Here is a 25236-nt window from a genome sequence, read left to right as displayed (position 1 = left end):
TGAGAAAGAGAAAAGTTTGATGAAATCCGTCGGTTAAATGTCGGTGACAAAAAAATAACAGTTCGATTGTATCGTAAAGTAAATGGGTATAAAAGGAACACGCTTTATTATGACACATGAGTACGATATTAATCTGTCATATCAGACAACAAAATACATATGCACGTGCACATACTTCGAACGGCAGGCATTTAAACCCTTCCAATGCATTTGTGAATCGACCTAACAACACTAATGCGACACATATGATGTAGAGATGGGCCCAAAAGAACCGAACTGGTTTTTCGGAACAGGTATCAGTCAACTGTTCAGTGAACCTGTTCTTTTCAATGAACTGAACTTGTTCAGTCAGACGGTGAGTGGCTATTCCAAAGACGCTTGCGCAGGTTGGTGCTGGAACTGGATGACGGGACCGCTATGTGACCTGTGCTCTCGACTGCATTGAGCATTGACAAAACAAAATTGTTTTCTATGAAATTTTAAACATAAAAATGTAAAACGAATTAATTAAATACCCACCTGTTGCAAAATTGTAGATCCCTGTCCCTGTGAATTCTCCTCAACGTGAGTTTTCACTATTCCTTTAGGACAGTGTTTTACAAAGTGTGCGCCGTGGCGCCCTGGGGCGTCGTGGAACCTTTACTGGGGCGCCGAGGGCCACGGGTGAGTCTCAAGGTACAATGTTTTACAACATAGATAACTGAGAGTAAAGGTAATACGTCGGTACCTATTTAAAAAAAATCCTCTGATAATATGATAATATTAGTAATTGCAAAATGCAATCCGTTCAGACAGCCACCTACCTACTTTTATTACCTAAATATCTAATGTAATGTTTACGTTCAGAGCGCCGCGATAACCTTCAAAAAACATAAGGGAGCCGTGAATTCGAAAAGTTTGATAAACACTGCTTTAGTGGGTAGAATTTTTACCGTGCGGTGTTTTTTTTAAGCATATGACGCTTTAAATTTGTCACGGAAGATTTGAAGGAAATAACCTGCTTGCAAATTTCACATGTTGCTAGCAACTGCAACTAGTTGCAGTTGTTTCTCTGTGATTGAAAAGAAATTCCAAATATGGCTCGAACTTTTATTTATTTTACATTAAAATTCAGCCTGTTACTAAACCTCTAGAACAACAAGACGAATGGAGGGAAAGTACGGAAATCCAGAACCACTCGGAACCGAACGCTAAAAAGTGACCATGACGTAAGATGAGACGTCATTTAAGAATAGGTGAACATGAATAGTTAAAAAGAACCGGTTTTCGATAAGAACTGGAACAGTTCGAACAAGTTCTTCAAATTTAACTGTTCAGTGCCATCTCTAATATGGTGGGTGGAAACAGTACTGTCTGCCTGTGTTGTTTTTGGATCCTAGTTTAAAATGGTCACAGTCTCAGAGTAATAATAAGACATTATTGTTCTGAGGTCACAGTACTGTCAGTCACAGTTTAATAATGATACTTGGCAAGACTGACATATCTCACAATTGACAGTTCAAAGGCGTACACTAATTTTTTTACGCCACTTCTCAAAGGAACCAATCTTATTAATTTTTGTATGTTGGTCGGAATGAATTTTTTCATTCTAGCTAGACGATAAACAAAGATTTGGTTATAAATCTCGTTGGATATAAATATGATTGATTAATCTCCTTATCTATGTACAGTCAAGGAAATGGAACTGGACAAGTTATTATTACACCTCCGTTGCGATTGTTGAAGGTGTTTGTATACATACACACACACAAACGGATAATCACTATCCTTCTTGACATAAACAGGTGATTTGGAAAGTATTGCAAGTAGGTATTTCAGTGAGTTTTTCTATATAATAAGATATCTTTATTTATGTTTATTATAATATTTTTAGAGTAACTATGTGCTATTTATACGAGTGGGTTAACAAAATTAGGTTTGTTCAAATACTTTTTAGATTGGAAGTGATTTGAAGCCATTGTGTAGATTCTATTAGTGTTCCCCAGAGCTAGAAACAGATCAGTAAGGATATTGGATTTGCTTTCATTCACATATGCCCTAAAGAATAACTCCAGCACACTAGGCAGCCACAGTATCGAGAAACTCAACAAACTGTTTTTCTGGTGCTGAGCGTTGTCGATTTGCTTAGATTCAGCGGAAGTTTGAATAATTTTTGCATATAAAATGACTCCAAAGTATGCAGCTATGAATATAAAAAAGTAGAATAACTTTACAGAAGTATCTATCTTGGGACAGCTGTTTTCAACCTCTTTAGGGTGTCTTTGATTTGGTTTGATAAAGTACACAATATCTATCATCATGGGAGTGAAATTAGTTGTTTTCTTAGAAACATTCTCTCGGACTTGGCTCACGATGTCGTACACATTATTTATTATTTGGTCCACCTCTGTAGCATTTGCTTGCGAGAAATTCACAGGGCTTTTTACTAAATTTGCCAAATTAGGGTCAGATTGAGTTGATGTGAAGTTGATAGCATTTAGGAAGTTCACATCGTACCCAAAATTTTCAACAGGTTCCAGCTTAGTTATACAGTACAAAATTATAACGCACACCACTGGAAGAGTCCACATGAAAAAAATTTCCAGAATGAATTTGTATTTCTGTGGCTTTTCGACTTTCTCATCTGCAGTAGTTGCTTGCTTGACAGGCTGTTTCATTTGAGTTCTGCTATTTGACTGGGATTTAACAATTTTCGCTTCAAACAGCTTCAGATTGGGGCCATCAACAGTGGTGGTTGGTTCCTCATTTGCGAACAGTGGTCCTACTGGGGCAGAGGAATCATTGGACTCACTGTTGCTGTCCTGTTCTATTTTCTGATCACCAGGTTTTGTTGAGTGGGCTTTGCTTTCTAGGGCTTCATGCATGGTAATGCAATTTTTGCAGTACAGGGTTTTGTTCAGAAGTGTAATCAAGCAGTGCATGAATGAGTACAGTAACAACGCATTCTGCAGGAAAAACTCGTAGTAGCAGCCAGGCGTTTCTCCCTCAAGTTTTATGTCTCTTCTTGTCCTTGATTTCGAAGGGGGATTTGTCATAACTACAAAAGTTTGGTTAGAAGTTGAAGAGTTCGCCATTTTCTCTTTCATCATGGTTTGAATGAATTTCTGATAGTTCACGAGGAATTGGTCTGTTTTGCTTACCCCTGGCAATGATTCCTTTACTTCTTCGACATCGTTGGGGAAATTGGTATCCTCAGACACGGGAGTGATGCCTTCTTCAGTTGGATCACTCTCTGGTTTAGATTCGGCTGTGGTAGGATTCTCAACACTGATAGCTTGATAGTATGTTTCAAACGTATCATTCCTGGTTACAATATCATCAATGGTGTTTGTGAAGTTTGTAGCCGGATTCTCAGGCCTGTTATTTGCAAGTATCATCGCAGAGTACAAGTAGAATATGCCAATAAACACAGTCACTAAAGATTCTGATAAAGATTGGAGGGTCTCATTATTCTTGAAGTTTTTCAGAATCAATCGAACAAAAATGAACGTGTACACTATTCCCACAAATGTTAGGGCAGTGCCTATTACTGCAAATGATTGAAACATTTTTACACTACCTCAGTCTTGTTTGCATCAGTACTAACTTTGATTTATCTCCTCAGTTGAGACATACCCACATCTTTGGCTTTTAAAGGTTTATGTGGGTTTTGATAATCATAACTGTATATGTTATCAAGCAGGTACTGCTACGACAATTGAGTTTATGTGTAATTGATACAGGTCATTTGTTGCACAGGGCGTTTTTCTATTTGTGGCTTTGAAAATGAATATGAAGAAAACAATACACTTTAAATGTATTAGTGAGTGTTTGGTATGAGTGATATTTGTTTTTTTTAGTGGAGGAATATATGAATGTTCTAAAATATTAATTTTTATAACACTCAAGTCAAATAACTACTAATGATTATTTCTCCGATGCTGCCGAAACCATTTTAACTTATCTACCAAAAACAAATAGAACTTGTTTCAATATAAATGATTTCAATTATCTTGTAACTTTTTTTTTTGTAATAACAGATGACTATTTTCTGTTGATATGAAAAGTGAAATCATAAAAATGACTTCATATATTGTATTAAAATTGCTCACTAGCTGGATTAACTAAGATTTTTCCACTGGTATTTATATAGATGTATTTGAAGAAGACAATTATCTTCCAAGAATGTTAGACCCATGTCTCTTGAAATAATTTCTTTCATAATAATTGAAAATATCTTGTGATTAATAAGAAAATAAGTTTATGAAAATTGTCCAACAGTGATGGTTTTTTGCTTAAATCCATTAGTGATCTATTCGAAGGTCTATTTTTTGTTTTTAATTACCCCCTGTCTATCATATTCTGATGCAAAACCTAGATTATGAAACGAGAGGTACATCAGTCTGCCTTAGGGTCAAACCACTTATTAATTTACATATATAAATATGAATAAAGTGAAAAATTGTTAGAATAGGAGGTCAATACTGGCACTTATAGTGTTTCTAATGTATAAATGATCTTTTAAAACAGATTAAACTAGTCGTAACTCGACCATATTCTGATGATACAAAGCTATACCAGAATACCAGAATAACTTCAGCAGCTTTTCAATTACATCTCATGATTCTTCAACATTAACTTTAAATAATGTTCCTTTTTCTGAATCAACAAGATTACTAACCCTACTACCAATTGTTTAAAGTAGGATGTACATGTTAACAATCTATCTTCAAAGCTATCAAAAAAAGTATCATGCACTATGTATATCCTTTATCTAATGTAGTTTTTGTAATGTTAGAAGAATGTTTTCATCCAAATATATGCTATCATTCATTTTGATAAGTTTGCAGAAGCTCATAGAATGTTTACTTTAAGAAAAATCATTTTTCATATTTTATCTGGAAAAAGAACCAATAAGTTTTGTATTACAGGGTGGCCAAACGAAAATGATAAATAGATTCAATATCTTGAATTAAATTTCACATTCATCAATTACTGTTTCTTATGATGCACTGTTTGGAACTTATGATGTAGTAATGAATATTACTGGAGTTCTATGCCAACACCAAATCGCTATTTTTAACACCTCGACACGTGTTTCGATCACCAAGTGATCATCTTCAAGAGGAAGATTAAACTAGAAACTATCGCGAAGCTAACGCTATTTATTGGTGATCGAAACACTTGTCGAGGTGTTAAAAATAGCGATTTGGTGTTGGGAAAAAACTCCAGTAATTTTAATTACTGTTTCACTAAAACTTTCTTATTTTACCTTTAGCTTGCATATACGTGAAAAAAATTGCTTGTTATATAAAAGTGCAACAAGTCTGGTGAACTTTGAGGCCATTTAATGCTACCACTTCTTTCACTTCAGTCCCAGGAATAATGTTAGTCGAGTCCACAGTATGATGAAGGTAATTTGACATTTCCACTGAAATGGTGCACCTCCGAAGTTACTGGATGTCTCTTGTTTTTTTTTTGGGAATAAGTACTATTCATAGAAAACAATCACTGTATTATTTGCGACAAAGATTTGTTTTTCGAATACTGTCGAATGACCCTGGAACTGTGTTGGAATGTGTAAGAACGTTTTGATCATCTTCATTATAATAATACATAATTTTCAAATGTATTTTTCACAAAACTATTTGCCGGAATTTCAAAATTCCAAGACTACTCCAAAGAGAATTTTAAGGGCTTTTTATTTGGGTCCCAAACTATTTAAACGTTTAGGGGTTAGTGTGACTCTCATTTGGGAAGTGGAAGAATTGAAAATACCGGATATGAATTCCCCTCCAATATAAAATTTACGGATCTTTGCATATTCCTATGATATTGATGATGTTTCTGTTTCAATTCGTTTGTCCACACTGTACATATATGAGCATATTTTAATATGAATACTATAAAGCTTATTACAATTTTAAATTATTCAAATGAACAAACTGGTAAACTAGCAGGTGTCACTATTGTGATAAAGTGATCTGGAACAATCACACTGACCTAAAATTTAATAGATTAGAAAATTCTAGTTTTTGGCGAAAACAACTACTGATATTTGTGATACATATACATACGTAACATATAATGATTTTCAGTCAGACATGTTCAAAAAACAAATTTACTCTATTTCACAAATCGCCAAGCTTTCGTCTCTGAATAGAGACGTGAAATGAAATACAATAGAAAAGAACTAAATAAATGGACAATACTTACAAGTATCCTTAGTTTTACAATTGAAAATTGAATGTTGATGAAAATTTTGATGTTTTGATGTTAATGTCATAATTTTCAGATATCTGATATTGGTAATGTCATGTTCAAAGCTTACTGTATTGACAAGAGTAACATTATCATTGAAAAGATTTCTATTTCATAAATGCTCATTGAATGAATTTCATACAACGTGTGAATATTTTAAATTCAGAATATTACCGAGATTTATCTGTGTCTAGTAAATAATTGTAAATTGTACTTAGATTTTCAATGTCTGTTTTTTTATTCATATTAGAATTTTTTTTAATTAGGACCATTTCGTGAAAAAGCCTCTTGGACGTATTTTCTTCTGAATATAAAACATTTGCTTGATCAAATTTAATTTTGTGTCCTGTTTCAATAGAATGTTGAGCTAGTGTCCATGAATTTTTGTTTAATCTTATATTACTTTTGTGTGAAGTTATTCTGCTTGATAATGTCCTGGAAGTTGTTCCCATATAATTTAAATCACAATTATTAGATGGTATATTGTAAACAACGTTTAATTTTTTTCAAATCAGGTGTAGAATCTTTTAACCGTGTTTTAATATTTCCAATAACTTTAATATTCCTTTTAGGAATTTTGATATCCTTTTCATTGTGAAAAACTTTAATTATTTTGTTTTTTATCTGTCTTCTATTCTGTCTTCTATCTGACTTTAATATTCTTCGGGTGATTACCATCACCGGACGTCTTGGTGGGGGGTAAGCATCGGTAAATTAGGGGTTTCCAGGTAGTTGGAAGTCTCTGACCGTCATCACGTTTGTTCAGGCAGGAAATTCGCTTTTTGATTTCGATGGCCTCACGAATTATCCAAGCTTGTAGTGTTTTCGCTGTGACGATGGTCTTGGTGTTCGCAAAGTCTATGTTGTGTCCTGTTTCTTGATGATGTTTGGACAGGGCTGAGGATGGTTCTGATTTTTGGACAGCAAGGTGATATTCGTATACTCTACTTGTCACACGTCTGATAGTACAAACTATAGAATTACAAGTATTTATTCACCTCATCACCTTCATATCTTATTTCACCTTCTCTGACTCGTTTCGGTTTGAATATCAACATTTTTCCTATAAAGAACTTTATTAATTGACAGAGCCTCTTTTTCCGAAATGTCACTAGTATATGATCTACATCTGCATCTACAGAAGCCACCAGAAAACGAATCCATTGTTGAATCGAGCTTTTTTATGAAAAAGGTTAATTATTTAACTGAAAAATGTCGTAGAAGGTGCTAAATGATGTGAAAATGATGTGTCGAATTAATACTTGTAATTTTATAATAAGTATTTTACAAAAAGAAGGTTGAAAAGTTTCGGATCTTTGAAGGGTTGTAATTGTGGAAATGAGGGAGAGCACCAATTTTGTCTTTCAGATTCATAATCTACATGTCAAAACATCATCATCATCAGTACACACATTTTTTTTCCAAAAGCGATGGGAGCAGCCTATCCTGAATTTTATCTATGGTTTTTCACAAAATAAATTTCTAACTAGGCCAGACTTTCTCAAAACATTTTGTCTGAAACTTAAATATCTGCACAAATTTTTGACACCAGTTGATAAGCTATAGTTTTATAATTTTTTAGATATGCCGATCAGACGACATGTTGACCCGATTCATGTGAAGCGGATTTGGAATGCTATAAGGACTGCAAATCATTCCCGAGTCTCGGCGGATGTTACGAAAATCATTAGATATCTTCAAAATATAGATAATTATACGGTGGCTCAAGTGGAACTGTATGTAAAGCAGGCTGTGAACGAGAAACTGATACTGTAAGTAATACAAAAATAAAGAAAATTAGTGAAGTTATGTAGTAGCAAAAGGTTACTGTCGTTTTTCTTATATATTATGTATTCACATTTTTCACATCATGAAAATTTTTCATAACTAGTGATTTATCAATTGTTAAAAATGTTATAATAAAATATTCTATTCATTTATTTCAATTCAATTGAGCATTCTCCATTATCTGTAGTAAAAAAATATTGTTTTTGCTTTCTGCTGTCTGACTCTGTATCTTTTTAGATCTTTAACACTATGCAACAGATTTTAATTTTTTTTTAAAGATAGAATGATTCAAGAGTAAGCTTGAGAGAATATGTACAGCTTTGACAGCTTGTCAAATATAGGAAGATTTTTCTTAATTCCGTTATGGTCTCGCTCACTAGATATGCGAGAGAATTCCCAAGTCTCTTGTTAAGTGATTTTTGTCTTTTCTTAGTAAGCGATAGAACAGTTTAGGTGTATGAACCGATTAATATCTCAGTGTAGTCGGGTGTGAGTCTTATTATTATTATAAGACAAGAAAACGCATGAGAGGGCGCCAAGTGATTTACAACAAAATAAAACATACACCTCTCTTAAAGCTGAAATCACTAAATCCAATTGGCCCTCTTGCTAAACTATAAGTTAGTTGAAATGAAAAAAAATAGATGAATGGTATAAATAGGTCTTTATAATAGCGGTAAATATATTATAATAGAAGTTATACAAAATTTAGAGGTAAAGACAAAGAAAAACTCTCAAGAGAACGGTTCCAGAATAAAGTCTATAAAAATCAGTCTTCATCTTAGAACACACCTGCTTATTAGTGAAACTAAATCAAGCTAAACAAGTATATATAAATTCTATAAGGCTTTAAGGCAAAAAAATACTCGGATTGTTCATGCACAGCAAGTGCACTAGGTAGAAAAAAAGAAACATCCACTGGGTGGTACTCATCACTATGTCCTTATGCGAATCCAAACGAGATAGGGTAAGACTTCATCAGTTCCCGTATCAGGTGTCTTATGTTAGATCGAAGATAAATAGAACTCGTTCTTCCTAGTTCCAAAAAATTAGTATCTAACCCTTTTATTACCTCGAAGACTACCACAAACTCCTATTCCTCGGGAGAATTGGAAATACATGTCGAAACGGTATCATAAAACGCCTAAAAAGCCATTGAAAGTGTTACAGTCTGATCGAGACAAAACGTGGTATAAAACGGAATATAATTTGAGACAACTCACCTCATGTGCAAAAACCCGATGAAACCCTGAGACGTAGAATACTGATACGCCATAGACTTATCCTCTATTATTAAAGAAAATCCGGCGATATTCAGAAAACACTATAACCCAAAATGAAAATCGGCGATTTGGAATGAAATAGTGAAGAATTAACAATAATACGTTATAGGCACCATTCATCCAATTTATCCAAAATCTACACGGTCACTGTTCCGTCGACCAAAATATACGATACGGTTTTTTTTGTAGTTAATTTTTTCCATAAGATTCGCAGACCCAGGCCACAATTGAAATCGTTCATTCTAACCTGAGAACGAAATAAATGAATTGGCATGTGTGACGATACTTAATACATCTTCAGAGTGTTCTTTCGCGGTGCCACCCTAGTATTTTGAAACTTTTTAGAATTTTATTAAAAACACGTTACACCCTTCCTAGATTTGACAAGCTGTATATAGCATGCATAATATAGTAGAGAAACACTGATCATTTCAGATGTTTCTAATGTGATGTGAATTAACACATTTTTTTGCGCTTACATTGCAAACACTGGCTGAACCCTACAAAATAGATCAGAAAATACACTATACTTTTGTTGACCTTAAAGAGGTCAACAAAAAGACCGCGATGGTATATGTCTCTTAGGGTTAACCCACAATAACAATTTTTTATCCTCGAGAAATAATGGCTTATTTACGAAGCGGTTTTAAGTAATACAGCACGAATCCTTTTCAAATCAAATCAAAATATGCTTTATTGTCCAAGAATAAATCTTGTTGACAAAGCGTGTTATACAGAATGGATAGTAAATATCTGTTTAAAAATCTGTTTAAAATCTGTTTTTCCGTTAATCAGCTGTCGTCCCCATACGAACGACAACTCTCAGAAGTCGAGAAACTTGTGCGAGCTAAGGACTAACGAGGTCTTACCTTTTAACGTGTGATTCCTAGCACATATAAACATAAAACCTAAATATATAAGTAATATACATACAAACATAAATATATATAAATCAAAATGTAAATATAAATACATTAATATAAAAATAAATACAATTATAAACATATAAATATAATCATAGTCATAATCATATGAAGTCGGGGTGAAATATACTTTAATATCGAAGATAATATCTTATAAATAGAGTATCAAAACTAAGACTAACTAACAATTACCAATCAGTAGGTATGATGGTATGTCAATAAAAATAAGTACGAACACATAAAACATATATATGTACATACATTTTTAGAATGATAATTCATTTATTTCATTTATTCATTTATCCTGAATATATACAGATAGAGTCCAATTACATATACACAGTACCCAAACTACACTAAACCTAACACATATATAGATAAAAAGATACAATCGACAATAAAATTATTATAAATATAAAATCCCTATAATGCAATATATGTGTGCAAATATGTGTTAAAAAATATAGGAAATAGAAACGGGCTAGTGTGTAAATTCATAATATATTTGTCATATCTGTAAAAATAAAAGAAACATGTAACATTAATTCATTCTTATTGAATAGAGAATAACAGAGATCTGAGATTGGTTGGGGTAATGTTTAAAATATCGATATCAGTGTTTTCAACTAATTTGTTTGTAGTTATCAAGGAGCAATCAACTGGAGAATTTACGTTGAAGTTATGAAATATGCAATCTCTTCGCCTCAGGCGGATATCTGGTATACGGAAATTGATGGAAGCGAGTACATCGGGAAGAAAAATGTTGTTTCGTAATAAATTGAATATGAATAATATTTGAAAATTTTCTCGACGTTTTTTAAGGGTGCTTAAATTAAAATCTTCCATTTGTTTTACATAGGATATCATAAAAGGGTATATTCCATATTTTTTTAGATACATTGACCTGAGATATCGTTTTTGTACTTTTTCCAGCATATCAGAATGCGTCAGCGTTTGGGGTGACCATATTACACACGCATATTAAAGTTTTGAACGAATGTAAGAATTAAAAAGTACTTTATAAGTCTTAAAGGTAAATTCATGACAAGTCCTGAGGATGAATCCAAGCCGTCTGAAACATTCTGCTTGCAGTCTTTCAATATGTTCATTGAAGTTGAAGTTTGAAGTAAACACTACACCTAGATCCTTGATTTCATTGACTCTCTCGATAGGAATATTATCAATGTTATAGAGTCTCTTGAAAGGGTTTCTTTTCCTGGTAAAAGTTATTATTCTACATTTGGATACATTCAAAGCCAGGTCATTATCCTTACAGAAAGCAGATATGGAGATAATGTCATTTTGTATGAAATCAGTATCTTCAAATGATTTGATGGATCTGTAAATTTTCAAGTCATCAGCGTATAACACAAATTTTGTATACCTAATATAATTAGATATATTGTTGACAAACATAACAAAGAGCAAAGGACCTAGTATTGAGCCCTGTGGTACACCCGAAGATGTTACGAAGGTATTTGATTTTCTATCGTTGAATTTCACAAAATTCTCGCGATTCGAAAGATACGACTTGAGTAAAGATGACAAGTTTTCTGAAAAAGAATATGCATGCAATTTCTTTATCAAGATATTGTGGTTGACCTTATCAAAGGCTTTTGCTAAGTCGGTATATATCAGTTATTCCCGCCAGGCAACTACCCATCTCGTGTCTCTCTCACACAATTTTCAGTCCTCTCTTCTAAAACATAACCACAATACTCGTTCTAAAGATCTAAACTTATCAAACACTCATAGAACTTCTTTGTGTGAAAAAAGCGTAGAGTTCAGTGGGTGTAAATTATATAATATGCTTCCAATAACTCTTAAGAACTCCCCAAATATAGGTGAATTCAAAAGTCAGCAGAAAAAAATGCTAATTCAAAGGACTTGTTACACCATTCAAGAATTCAAAAATCAACTAACCTTCAGCTTTAGCAAATTTGAATATAGTGTTTACTCTTAAGTGTTTTGCTTTGAATCACAGAATACTTGAGAAATTGTGTGTTGTTTATAATATATTCACTTTTTTTATAGCCTAGTATTTACATTTTTACTTCTGTTACTTGTATTACTTATGGATGGTTATCAATACTTTTAGATTGTTTGTGTTATAGTGTTGTTTATATTATTTTAACTGACTTTTATAATGTGGTTATATGCAGCTATTTACATTTATATGTTTTTTATATTTACCTTTGGACTTGATATTTTCTTTGTTTAGTGTGCATTGATTTCTTTCAACTGTACTTTTCAACCAAAAAAATAATGATATTATTATTATTATTACAACTACACGGTACAAGGTATTCTCTAGGGGTATCGCAGCAAACGTCAGGTATGAAAACCTGCAGGACACGGCTAAAAATTCCGGAAACATCAGACAATTTGGAAAGTATTATTATTTATGATCAGTTACCAGAAAGAATAGAAAATACAATATCCATAAAGAGATTTAAAAACAAAGTACATTTTTTTTTGAGAAATGAATAATTGAGGTTTTATGTCACTATACTATAATTCCAAAATAGTAGGCACTGAATTGTCAGAAATGATTGACGCTTTTGCCTAAATTTGTCTCTTGCAGTGGCGTACGGAAATTATAGTAAACAGATGAGAAAATGATGATGAATAATATAGAATCACAACCTTGAAAATAATGTTTTCGTTTTGATGTAATAATATTTTGGAGAATTTAGTGCTTACTATTATGGAATTGTACTGAGATAATTTTTAACCATCAACATTTTTTTAGTTTTTTTTTTGTTATATAGGTAGTGTATGTATTTAATCCGTGAAGTTTGTCATATTACTATGGGGAGCAATACCAGCAGAACAACGTCTCTGTTTTGCATAAAAAAGGCAATAAGAGCTATAATTAAAATGGCAAACAGGTAGACCTGCAAAACTGTATTTGCAGAGTTGATTCCATTACTCTGTCTTTATTCAATGGAAGCAGTATGTCATATGTGATTTATAGAAATGGTAAATAATAAAAGTATTGTTGTTATGATATTTACAAAGAAACCTATTTCCAGAATATTATGATCTGGTGTCAAAGGGACCGATATCTGTAGGCACAAAAGCATCAAATAAGCGAGATTAATTTTTGGGAAAGACAGGTTTTAGATTTCTACTTCTCCATTTTTATAAAAAAAATATGTAGTCTTCCAAAGAAAAGGGAGAGCAATTAATTTCAATGATCTGCACATCTTTTTGAAGAGTATATTTTGAAACTAATTGCTATCTGCGTTTCTTTGGAAGAGAAGTAAAAAGCGAAAAACTTTCTTTCCCATAAAATGAGCTTAAAGAATACATACACTACACACTCCAAATTTTGAAGCACTATGAAAAATATTGTTGCAAATTACCTCTAGGCAACCTCCAGTTGAAAAGCAGGATACATCAATATTTCAGAATGTTAACATTTGAAAACATTGACAGTAAAAAGTAGGTTTTTGATTTTTTGGTGCAAACGAGTTTTTTTATGAAACTAGGAAAAAATTATTACATTTTTCTATGCTTATGTAATTTGTGTTTGTTTTATTGCATAAATGTTTGTGATGTAATTGACATTGATCCAAAGACCCGACAAGGTGTACAAAACGTCACTGGAAAAGGTTCAAAATAAATGTTTGCATAGTACTGCCTACAAAATGGGCTTTCAAATCGACCAGCGACATAAGTATACCGATATTCTTTCTACACTACATCTAACCACATTGGAAAAGAGACAGGTTCAGGCTGACCTAATATTCCTATTTAAATTATTGTCAGGATAAATCAATTGCCCAGAACTTCTCTCTTTGGTTGGCCTGAGAGTCAAGCAAAGAGTAACAAGGGATGAAAGAGATGATTTCGTTGAGAACTTACATTCTACCAATAATGGATTCAATAGTCCAATGTCAAGAATGTTTAGGGAAGCTAATGCATCAGAACTTGATTTGTTTACTAACTCCTTGGAGGTCTTCAAGAAGTCTGCAGTCAATTCTGTGTTTAGTCTATAGATTTATGCCTTGTTAGTTTTTAGTGCTGGTGTTAGTTATAATTTTTTTATTTAGCATTTATTTTTCAGGTTGCTTTTTATTTTATATATTTTAATATTCGTACAAATTCTGTAACTGTTTTTGAATTGAAGTATATTTTTATACATGTATATTTTACAACGTTGTAACTTAGGGTTTGCCGTTTATACCGAATAAATAAACAAACAAAAAAGTCTTGGGATGAAAAGACCCAACAAAGTTTTTTGCATTTCATTAGTTCGGACTTCCATTGTCTAATATGATATAAATTGATTTAAAATCCCTGAAAGAATCTGTAAAAAATTTAGATTAGCTGAAAAATAACAATTACATTAAGCAAAAAACTGAAATTACAATGAAATAACATACAAGCAATAATAATAATAATAATTCTTTATTCTCCAGAAGGACAATACAAGTATTGTATAGGAGTAGTCGTTCATCTAAAATTAACAGAACATGATAACATTCAGTGAAATTGTATATAACAAAACAGTAAATTTGCATATACTATAGTCGTTCATCTATAGTATAGAATAATTGTGTAACACATATATACATATACAGACATATATACATATATTCACCTAAATACACAAATAACAGACAAATCATAAAGGATTTAAAAATACTTATTATAGTGCCTGATCGACTTTATAATATCATCTATCGATTAAAAAATTTTTTCGTTTTATTAAAACAACGATAAAAATAAAATAAAAACAACAATAAAAATTAATTGGCGCTCCGGGGCGACTTCATTGATTCCAGTGGCGCATTTGCTTTTTCAGCTGCAGGAAAACCCGGAAAAACCTGCAGCACCACATCATCTGAAGATCTTGATCTAACAATGTCCTCTCTCTTATAAAACATGTTTAAGACTTTTTTTAAAACATGTTAAGGTTCGACTCTCTCTTACATAGTCTGGTAATTTATTAAATAATAAAGGACCTAGTGAGTTTGGAGAGTTTTTAGATAATTGGGCCCTAGAAAAGGGTATATTCAGCTGATTTTTTATTCTTGTGTCATGTTTATGAATGCTAGATCTGGTTGAAAAACTGTTATAGTTACTAAATATATACACACAAACTTCAAAGATAAAGAGTGATGGTAGCGTCATGATTTTACATGTTTTGAATACATCAACACAGCTTTGTCGAGAGGATAGACTAAACATTACTCGGAGTATTCTCTTTTGTGCAACAAATACGTCATTAGCTCTCGAAGACCTTCCCCAGAGGGAGATGGCATATCGAAGTCTGGAGTCCACTTGGGCATATATACAAGGTCTATGCATCAGCAACTGATTATTCGACAGAACTGATCTCAAATTACGTAATTGATAGGAAATAGAATTCAATTTATTGATTAAGATTTTACAGTGTTCTCCCCAGGAAATATGTTCGTCTATATATAATCCAAGAAATCGGACGCTCTTATCAACTGACTGTAAGTCTCCGAAATCAACTACACTAGCTTCTTTTTGTCTATTGTGAAAGCGTATACATTTTGTTTCATTTGTATTTAGATGAAGAGAGTTGGCTCTAAATCACTGAGCCATATCAAAGGAAATTTTTTTACATTTCTGACGTATACAATTTTCATCCCTATCTGATACAATAACTGATGTATCATCAGCGTAAACAATGATTGAGCTATCACATATCTTCACAATATCGTTGATATAAAGTATAAATAAAGTAGGTCCTAGAACCGAACCCTGAGGAACACCTACTTCAGAATAATCATTGCACGATGACATATGGTTACCAATAGTGACACGATTGTTACGTTTACTCAAAAAACTTTTTATCCATTCATAAGTGACACATCGGATACCGTATCGAGATAGTTTATTCAATAAGATTGTGTGACTGATGCAATCGAACGTCCTGCTCAGGTCGCAAAATACCCCAATAGGGCACTCACCCGCATCAATGCATTTAATGACTTCAAGAACATATGAGTGTATTGCAGTTGTGGTCGATTTATTTTGCACAAAACCATGTTGATCCGCAGTTATGATATTGAAATGTTTGAGATAAGATAACAATCTCTCTAAGAATGATGATTCAAATATTTTGGAAAAGATGGAGGGTACCGTAATTGGTCGATAGTTACTTATTAGAGAGGAAACACCTTTTTTATATACAGGTGTAATTTTACCAGTTTTCAAAGCTTGCGGGAATGTTCCATTTGCAAATGATAAATTTATGAGATAGACTAATGTCATGATATGTTTAAGAACACGTTTAACGATCATATATGGGGTATTTCATCCAATCCAGAGGGAAATTTATTTTTCAGTTTCCTGTTGAGCATGACAAATAGTTCATGTTCATTAAACGGAAGTAGGAGAAAAGAACTAGACTGTATGTAGCAACAAACAAAAAAAATTTAAATATTCATACGAGCTGAAAATTAAAAAATTATTAACAAGAAATGAAAATTTAAAATTAAAATATTCCAAACCAAGTTACTTCATGACGTTTCGATTGTTAGTATCCACAGTCATCTTCGTATTAATAGTTCAGTTCGTGTTAATAGTTCCATATTCTTTTTTTTTGTTTGTTGCTTGTATGTTAATTCATTATAATTTTTATGCTTAATATAATTGTTATTTTTCAGCTAAATTTTTTATTTTTCACAGATTCTTTCAGGGGTTTCAAATCAATTTGTATCATATTAGACAATGGAAGTCCGAACTAATGTCAAGCACCTTCAAACAAAGGTTTTTTGGATGGAATACATGATTCTGATTCTAAATATGAGCAATTTCAATAATAAAGAATAATGTCAAGATTTTATGTTTAGGTTTATAATTACTTATGAAATGCTAAATTTCCATTGGAATATTTTTAATCATACAAATATGTTTTACTACAAATATTTTATATTTTTTATAACGGTTATTGAAATTTTTATTATCGATCGTGTTTGTCAAGTCTGTTTCTAGATTGAGTGATTGATAAATTCATTTCGAAAGTATCTGTCATTCAAATTTGTGATACTATCCCGTTTCCTGTCGTTTCTAATACTTTCAACATTTTTTTTTCAGTCCCAATAAAAAACACGATCTTGGAAATCAGACATACAAAATTCCTACCCATGAAACGGTGAGTAGAATGGCGATTTTGTTAAATATGATATAAAAAACGTATATTTGTCAACAAGAAATTGATAACTGGAAATGAAGAAAAAAAGAACTGTTCAATAATCTAGCCCTTGCTAAAAAATAAATATACAATTTGATTAAAATCAATTCAACCATCACAAAATATCCTCTCTTCTAGACGGAACTGGACGGGAAAGACTGGTATTGCTTTGAATGCCATCTAGCAGGCGACGTAACCCCCTGTGCTAAATGCTATCGAGTGTTCCACCAAGACTGCATAGGGGGAGCGAGAAAAAAGTTCGAGAACCAGAAGAACACCAACTTTGTACGGATTCCCCCGAAACCTGCTACAGAGTCCAGCATAGACACGGTCACTATCATTTGCGATGACGACGAGCCTCTGGGTCATTACGAAGCTAACTTAACTGCTCCTAGTTCTTGGATTAGTAACGAGTCAGACAACAGGAGCAATATCATTTTTGACGAAGAACTGTGTGCGATCTGCAACATATATCGGATAGACAACAGCTGCGAGATGAGCAAAACTGAAATCAATTACTTGCTGAAGTTTGTCTTGAACAGGATAAGGGCTTGGGTGAGTACGAATCAGTTTATGAATCTTTGGCTTTTTTTTTACCTTGGGAGCTCTCTGACTTGTCCATTTAGTCCAAGTCTTCAGAAAATACTGCAGCCTCTTGGGCTTATTGCGTTTATTCTCCCATCTTCTCATGACACCCATTCCATCGGTCTCGTTCTCTGTACTAGTTTGTACAGGTTCCGTGTTGGATGTTTGTCATATTCTTTTGGGCGTAGTTTTGTACATCCATATATAGCCTGCCTCCTGTGATTCAGTGCCTCACATTCGCATAAGATTTGTAGAGCTGTTTCTATCACTTCGTTGCATAATCTGCAGCTGAGGTCTCCGTTGTACAGCCCCATTTTTATTCAGGTGTCCTCTAAGGGGACAATGACCGGTTAGTAACCCTGTAAGTATTCTGAGCCGATCCCTACTATATTGAAGTAGTTCTTCAGTTCTTTTCTCGGACGGTTCCCTAATGAAGGTTCTACTGTGTTTGTTGCCAGGTACTTTTTTCCAGTACTCTGTGTGCTTCTTATTGGTCCATGTCCTAATCTGATTTCGTAACAATGATTTTGGTACCCCCAGAGCTGGTTCAGGACCTATATATGAAGTTGATGATCCGCTTCTAGCGCATTCATCAGCTTTATCATTACCTGTGATTCCTGAATGCCCTGGCATGCAGTACAAAATTAATTTGTTCCTGTTTGCAAGTTCATTCAGTTCTTCATGGCATTCCCAGACCAGTTTTGATGTCGCCTTCAGGTTTGTCAGAGCCCCTAGTGCGCTCTTGCTGTCTGTAAAAATATTGATCCGCTCATTTCTTTGAGGTCTCACTTTAATAAGCCTTGCACACTGATGCTAGCTGCATTCAGCACTTCCGCCTGAAAGACAGATGTGTATAGTCCTAGCGGATAGCTGTAGTTTAGATTTCTATCCGCTCGGTATATTCCAGCTCCCGTTCCATGTTTGGTCTTCGATCCATCTGTATACCAGGTGTTTTTTCCAAACATGTTTTCGAGATTAATAATGGTCTTCCACTCTTCACGGCTTATTATTTTGCCGTGAAGTTTGTGTTAAAGTTGTACTTCGGTGTCATGTGGTCCGTGCACATATTCAATATGTGCTCCTCCACTTGTTCCGAAATTTCTGTTCGCTCCGATCTTTTGTAGTTAGGTGAGTTTTCCAGTCTGAATTGGCCCATCCTGGCATACCCCATTATCACAAAGTGTAAAGGAGGCAGATTCAGGAGTGTCTCCAATGCAGCTGTTGGGGTAGTTCTCATTGCTCCCGTCATTCCCAAACATGCAAGTCTTTGCACCTTACCTAGTTTGTTGATGGCGGTCACCTACTTCATCTTTGGCCACCAGACCAGAGATGCGTATGTTATCATGGGTTTAACCACCATCGTGTATAGCCAATATACCATGTCTGGTTTTAGCCCCCATGTTTTTCCATAGGTGGGTCTAGCGAGCATCAGTGCTACCTCCGCTTTCCTCTTTATCCTGTCCAAGTGTTGGTTCCAGGTCAGTTTGGAATCTAGAATTACTCCCAGATATTTAACCTCCCCCGACACTTCACCTCGAAGTTTTAGAGGTCCGAGACCCTCCGTTTTAGTCCTCTTGGTGAATGCTACTATGGTCGATTTGGATGGGCTTATGTTAAGCCCTTCTTCCTCGGTCCATCTTGTTATAATGTTCAGGGCCTGCTGCATGCATCCCTTCACTACATTATTGTATTTACCCTGGGCTAAGATGACTAAGTCGTCTGCATATTCCAGTGCTTTATACCCATTATGGTCCAAGAGACATAGTAGCTCGTCCATTACAAAGTTCCATAACAGAGGGGATAGAACCCCCCCCTGAGGACAGCCCCTTGCTATCCGTGCCATGACTGTTTCCCCCATAATAGTTGTATATACCAATCTTCCCCTAAGCATGCAGTCTATCCACCTACAGCTTGTCTTATCGATTCCTCTTCTCCTCGACGCCTTCATGATTGATTCTAACGACTTATTATCAAATGCGCCCTCAAAGTCCAAGAAAGCAGCTAAAAGTACTTCCTTGTTCCTTCTATTACCCGACATAGAGCCGTTTCTGTTGACATACCTGATCTGTATGCATATTGGTCTCGATGTAATGGTCTGATAGCCAGTGATACGTCCCTGATATGCCTGTCAAGTAGCTTTTCTAGCGTTTTCAATGCAAATGACATGAGAGTAATTGGTCTCAAAGCCTTCGCCGAGTCCTGTCCGATTTTCCCAGGTTTCGGAATGAAGGTGGCCCTGATCAGTCTCCAAGTTTTTGGTATGTGTCCCAGTGCTAAGCTTGCCCTGAGAATTATACACAATTTTTTTGAAAAGTACTTCCGGTCCCTTTTGAAGCATTACTGGGTATATGCCATCAGGTCCCGGCGACTTATAGGGTTAAAATGAGTTTACAGCCTATTTAATTTTCTCCATATCTATCACCTTCTTTGCCATTTGCCAGTCCTCTCTGGCTTTATTGCCTAAGAATTAGTGACTGGATTAATTATAAATCGGTTCCATTTGTGAGGCTGCACTCAATAGCTGGGCTGTTATAAAAGAAAACTCTTTCTCTGCTCACTCACTGTCTAAATTATTTGAAAAAATAGTCGCAAACAGGATTACGCATTATTTGGCGGAAAATAATATACTATTCAAAGATCAACATGGATTCAGAAAGAGTAAATCAATTGAAACTGCAACATATCACTTAGTGAATTATATCTACAAAGAAGTGGGTTCGAATAATTTTGTAATGTCTTTATTTTTTGATCTAACAAAAGCGTTTGACACAGTGTCTCCTGAATTTCTAATTGCAAAACTGACCCAACTTAGTTTCCCGAATAACTTGTTACAATGGATTGAATCTTACCTCAAAGGGCGTACCATGACTGTAAAATGTGAAAATGTTAGATCAAGGTGCAACGACGTTAAGCTTGGAGTGCCACAGGGGTCAGTGCTTGGACCATTGCTTTTTTTTTGTTGTATGCAAATGATTTGTCAGAATATCTGAAAGATTGTCACCTTACCATGTTTGCGGATGATACCACTATCACAGTTACAGGGGGAAATATTGATGTACTGCTTAGTAAGGTAAAATGCATAATCGACGGTTTTAGCTCCTGGTGTCAGCGATACAGATCAATATTAAACTCCACAAAAACTGTAATAGTAAATTTCTATAATAGGAAAAATAATGTTCCAGATAACCTATAAATTATTGACGAAATAAAGATTAGCACCGAAGTAAAATTTTAAGGAACTTACTTGGATGAAAGCTTATCATGGGATCTGCAAATAAAAGATGTCTGTAACAAACTAAACAAGAACTTTGCTTTAAGGCAAATGAAATCATGCATGGACACAGCAGGTCTACTAGAAATCTATTTTGCTATGGCATATTCACATATATCGCTCAATATCATAGCATGGGGTTACAGTAATTAATTCATCAGAGTATTTGTAGCACAAAAGCGCATAGTTAGACTAATTTTCAGCATTGAATACCGAGACAGCTGTAAACCAGTATTCGTTAGGGAAAAATTATTATCGGCTCCCTCCATATACATTCTTAAATGTATTGGATTTGCTAGATCTAACATCCATGAACTAGAAACAAATGCAACATGCACAGTTACAACACACGTCATGGTGATGTTTTGCGTATTCCAAGTCATAAGTCAACGACATATAAAAAGTCCCCTTTGTATAATGCCATGAATCTGTATAATAAATAACCAGAGCAGATCAAACAAATTACCTCTGATAAAGTGTTTCATGGTAGAGTAAAGCAATTGCTGCTGCAAAAATGTTACTATAGTTGTGATGAATTCCTGGAAGATGATTTCCGATGAGCACTGATTTCACTTATTTTTTTCCTCTTACTATTATTTAGTCTTATCTTCGACGCCTGTTCCATATTTTTACTAAGGAATTTATATACACGTCTTTTCTATATATGTGTGTTTATATGTGTGTATGTTTATGTATGTATATATCATAAATGAAATACCTACCTATTTTATTCGTATCACACTGTTATTATGTTCTATATATATTTTAAGTTATTGACATACCATATGTACATACTGCACCTCAGTGACAAATAAATAAATAAATATATGTCAAGCTTTCGGTATATTTCACACCTTCGTCAGGTCAACAAATAAAAAAAAATCATATATCTTGTGAGAATATAAATACCGAGAACTTACTAACGTGAGAATAAAATATATAGAATAGAAGAAACATAAAATAATGACAATTATCAAAATTTGACTGACAATCTCAAATGGGAAAATTCTGAATATCTCTAGATCTTTTATTCTTTTTATATGTGTTTCAGGTAATATGTATGTGTAGGTATGTGTTTCACTGAGATTTTCAATATCAGTTTTTGTTTCACTGAGTGTCCCTTGTGATTGATATGTTTCATTTCTGAAAATATTCTTGTAGTCGTATTAATTTCTCTATGTAAAATATGTGGGTTTTCGAAATTCATTCTATGATCTTCTGAAATAACATATTCTGTTAATGCATAAAAATTATCATTTCTTCTGCAGACGCTCTTATGCATCTTAATGCGACTATTTAGAGTTCTCGGTGTTTGTCCTATATATGTTTCATAACTATCCAATCAAGAAATTTTCTATACCGAATTGGATTTTTGTTTACTTGAAATTTGAACTTTGAGATTACTGTATGGTAGTGACATTTGTTTTGGGAATTTTGAGTTCATTACTTCGGAATACATGAACTTATTTTGGTGTTGATTCTTAGATTTATTTATGAATGAAGATGTAAAGTTGTTATGTTCAACTTCTCCATTATTTTGAAAGTTTGTTCTTTCGTAGAATAATATTCTGTTTATCAAATAAAATAGAGGTTATGGTCAGAGGGAATATCAAAATATTGAGGACCTTCAACACAGCATTGTTGGAGAGTTCGAGATTAAGGAGGAGGGAAATTAATCGTGCAGTGAATAGTATTCGAAGACGGGCACAGTTGTGCCCAGCATTTTGAGCATTTGTTGTGATTTACTTTTGTTTGTGATTTACATTTTAGTTAATTATTGTTATTTGTTCAAAGTTCTATTTTCATTGAAAAGGACACAATGTCTAATTTACCTCATACACACCTCATTTATCAAATTTTGATTGTTGATTCTATCTCCGTATTTTTTCCTCTGCTTTTCAAATGAACCAAACTCTGTTAGATTTTAATCCGATAACTTGAACATAGTTCAATGTGGATGTCGTCTTTCGTTTAAATACATTTCTGATGTCCTCACACTCTTTCTATAGTATTTGTAATAAATTTGTATCATTCGTGAAAGCCATTTTTCGCCAAAAATGTAATGACTTGTACAATAACAAAATGTCATTGAGTGTAACAAATTGAAATTCAAATTTAGAAACATCAAAGTCAAAGACTATTATGATAAGAATTATTTTTTTTTTTCAATATTTCCAATTTTTCGAAAAAGAATGATAACTTATGATACATCATTGAATAGGTAAAATCTGTTTCTATTCAAAATGGAAAGAATCCAATGTAGTGCCCATAAGAAAAAATAAAGTTGATGCTGGTGGCCGGAAGACGAAACGTTGGATAGCAAATCTGAAAACACCATTATGTAGCAGGGAAAAAGTGGCAATGTGGAAGTGCAATTTATTTTCGAATCCTTCGAAAAATAAAGTCAGGAAAAAATAAAAACCATTATCTGAAATTTCTGTTTTTTTCGGATATCTCCGGATACACTCGGAATTTCAGAACTCTCTCAACGGCATATTGTTAGTCAGGTAAATGCGCAAATTTGACCCAATTTAACAATATTCATATCTCTCATAGTTTCTGAGATCCCAAAGGTGAAGATCGAATTTGAAACACCCTTTATGATGGTGGAATGCAGAACCTACTTTTTTGAAGTCGGTTGAAAAAACACGGTCCTGTTTTGAGTAAAAAATAAATGGTCACGTTAGGTATACTCAACTTGTGAACGAAAATTAGAAATTTTTGTTAATGACGCTAGAAATAAGTTTTTGTCACTAAAATAGGATTGCCAAAAATAAATATCAAATGTCTCCTACTTTGTCGAGTGAAATATCTGTTTTATAAATAATTCTCTGCAGATTTCTTTTGACCAATTGATTTTCCCTCTTCAGCTACCTCACACCATCACACACACCATGGCTGCCGAAGAGCGCCCGGAATGGTTGACAGATGCTGAACTCACGTGGAGGGCGAACCAGCTCTTCTTCGAACACCGAGACATGTCTGTTATAGAGGTGAAGCTGAACACAGAAACATATTCGATGTTTTCCGAGTTCTTGGAGGACGTCTATATTGTGCAGCACAACGTGGCCATATTTCATGGAAGTAAGTGATTCGGTGTGCCGCAGGGTTCCATTTCGCGACCAGTACCCGATCGTGCGCTACATTAATGCTTCTTTTTATAGTTGAATCCCAAGAATATGGTGCAGCAGAGCTGATGATACGGGACACCATCCACGACATTACGGAAATGAAGAATTGCGTCGACTGTTACAGGCACAGCAACGAAAAGATCAACAGCAAGTGGTTTTGTTTGCCGTGCAGACCGCCGCACACGCTCGTTTGGGCCAAGCAGAAAGGTTATCCATATTGGCCTGCCAAGGTGAGAAGTTTTTAGGCTGGGTTAGGTTAAAAGTGAGCAGGTCTTTCCGATTCTCCACTGCCACCAGCGAAAGTTTATTGTGGCTTACACTTATTCGAACTCAAAAAAATAAACTCGGCTTCTTAATGAAGCCGATTACTTTATTTGGTTAGTTCCAAACAGATGGCAAGCACTCTTAAGAGTCCCACCAAATGATGATTCAAGCAACAGTGCCTTGTGAGTGGGACTGTTAGACAATTCAGGTTATCCTTACTGTTATCCAACAATTGCATGATTTAATATGTGTGATTGATGACTTGTTTACTTTATGGTAATTCATGGTCACTTGAATGAAATGAATAAAAACACTTGTCTAAATACCACTCGAAAATTTTATTTTACGACCGGTTTCGGGCTTGATCCCATTATCAAGTATAAAACTGAAATCTGAATTTGGAGCATGGATTTTATAGAATTTTCAGGTATGCTGCAAGGACAGGTATTTGAGAGACAGGATGCCAACTTAAAATACCATCCTGAAAATTCTAGGGGTTGTTAAACTCATAAATTCAAGAGAGGAGACCTACATAAATCAAGTTGCTCGTTTAAGGGTATATGTTTCTGGTTTT

At 34.1% G+C, this 25236-nt stretch overlaps 1 protein-coding gene and 1 long non-coding RNA gene across 3 annotated transcripts in view; both read left to right on the top strand.

The window, feature by feature from the left end:
- Positions 1 to 1520: 1520 nt before the first annotated feature.
- Positions 1521 to 25236, top strand: part of LOC111504979 (zinc finger MYND domain-containing protein 11) — a 47015-nt gene continuing 23299 nt past the window's right edge. The window contains exons 1-6 of one of the 2 annotated variants that reach the window (XR_012465394.1): positions 1521 to 1805; positions 7823 to 8012; positions 17315 to 17372; positions 17550 to 17966; positions 24138 to 24351; positions 24432 to 24628. Coding sequence is in view for 1 of the 2 variants with exons in the window: in XM_074175095.1 (XP_074031196.1) it covers positions 7825 to 8012; positions 17315 to 17372; positions 17550 to 17966; positions 24138 to 24351; positions 24432 to 24628 (1074 nt within the window). In the remaining variant the exon portion in view is untranslated. The remainder of the gene's footprint in view (positions 1806 to 7822; positions 8013 to 17314; positions 17373 to 17549; positions 17967 to 24137; positions 24352 to 24431; positions 24629 to 25236) is intronic. The other variant, XM_074175095.1, reaches the window with a different exon arrangement.
- On the top strand, positions 11874 to 14475 carry LOC141482185 (uncharacterized). The gene is made up of 2 exons (XR_012465395.1): positions 11874 to 13216; positions 13270 to 14475. It is a non-coding gene; the product is annotated as an uncharacterized lncRNA (long non-coding RNA).

This window comes from Leptinotarsa decemlineata, unplaced genomic scaffold (genome assembly GCF_025532065.1).
Source record: "Leptinotarsa decemlineata unplaced genomic scaffold, Ldec_3_MD MMD2_tig00000882_RagTag_RagTag, whole genome shotgun sequence".
Lineage (NCBI taxonomy): Eukaryota > Metazoa > Arthropoda > Insecta > Coleoptera > Chrysomelidae > Leptinotarsa > Leptinotarsa decemlineata.
This window is presented reverse-complemented; position numbering and strand designations above follow the sequence as displayed.